This window comes from Cucurbita pepo, unplaced genomic scaffold (assembly GCF_002806865.2).
Source record: "Cucurbita pepo subsp. pepo cultivar mu-cu-16 unplaced genomic scaffold, ASM280686v2 Cp4.1_scaffold007953, whole genome shotgun sequence".
In the NCBI taxonomy this organism is placed as follows: Eukaryota; Viridiplantae; Streptophyta; class Magnoliopsida; order Cucurbitales; family Cucurbitaceae; genus Cucurbita; species Cucurbita pepo.
The window spans coordinates 1-501 of NW_019653877.1; the positions used below are offsets into that span (position 1 = coordinate 1).

The 501-nt window shown below is 51.7% G+C and overlaps 1 protein-coding gene across 1 annotated transcript; it reads left to right on the plus strand.

The window, feature by feature from the left end:
* The first annotated feature begins 6 nt into the window (after window positions 1–6).
* On the plus strand, window positions 7–492 carry LOC111787252 (extensin-1-like). The gene has a single exon (XM_023667323.1). The coding sequence runs from the start codon at window positions 38–40 to the stop codon at window positions 458–460; it is 423 nt and encodes a 140-aa protein (XP_023523091.1). The 5' UTR covers window positions 7–37; the 3' UTR covers window positions 461–492.
* The last annotated feature ends 9 nt before the right edge of the window (window positions 493–501 follow it).

A 501-nucleotide genomic window follows, 5' to 3' on the forward strand; every position in this document is an offset into this window, starting at 1 on the left:
TTCACACATCTCTCAAATTTTCTCTCTCCTCCAAAAAATGGGTTCACACCTAAACAAGGTTCTCTCCACAATCCTCCTGGCCTTGATCCTTTCCGTCCTTCCGCCGGCGACTAGCTCCGACGACACCTGCCCATATCCCTGCTACCCTCCACCAACCGGCACCGGCTATCCCGCCACTCCGGCCACTCTAACTCCACCGTCGCAAACAGACTCAGGCTCCTACTCTCCTCCAGCGTACTACTCTCCGCCGGCTGCATATTACCCATATAACCCGCCGCCGTACGATGGCGACAGCTTCGACGGCATCACTCCACCGCCACCGGATCCGATTCTGCCGTACTTCCCTTACTATTACAAGAAGCCTCCTCACAAACCGGAGGATGAATCCGGTGGTACCGCCGTGTCGGAGATCGGAGCTTTTGTATTTATTTGTGTCTCCGTCTTATTGAATTTGATGTAATGGAATAAGGTAGCTACCTGGTTTGAATTTAATTTTTTTTT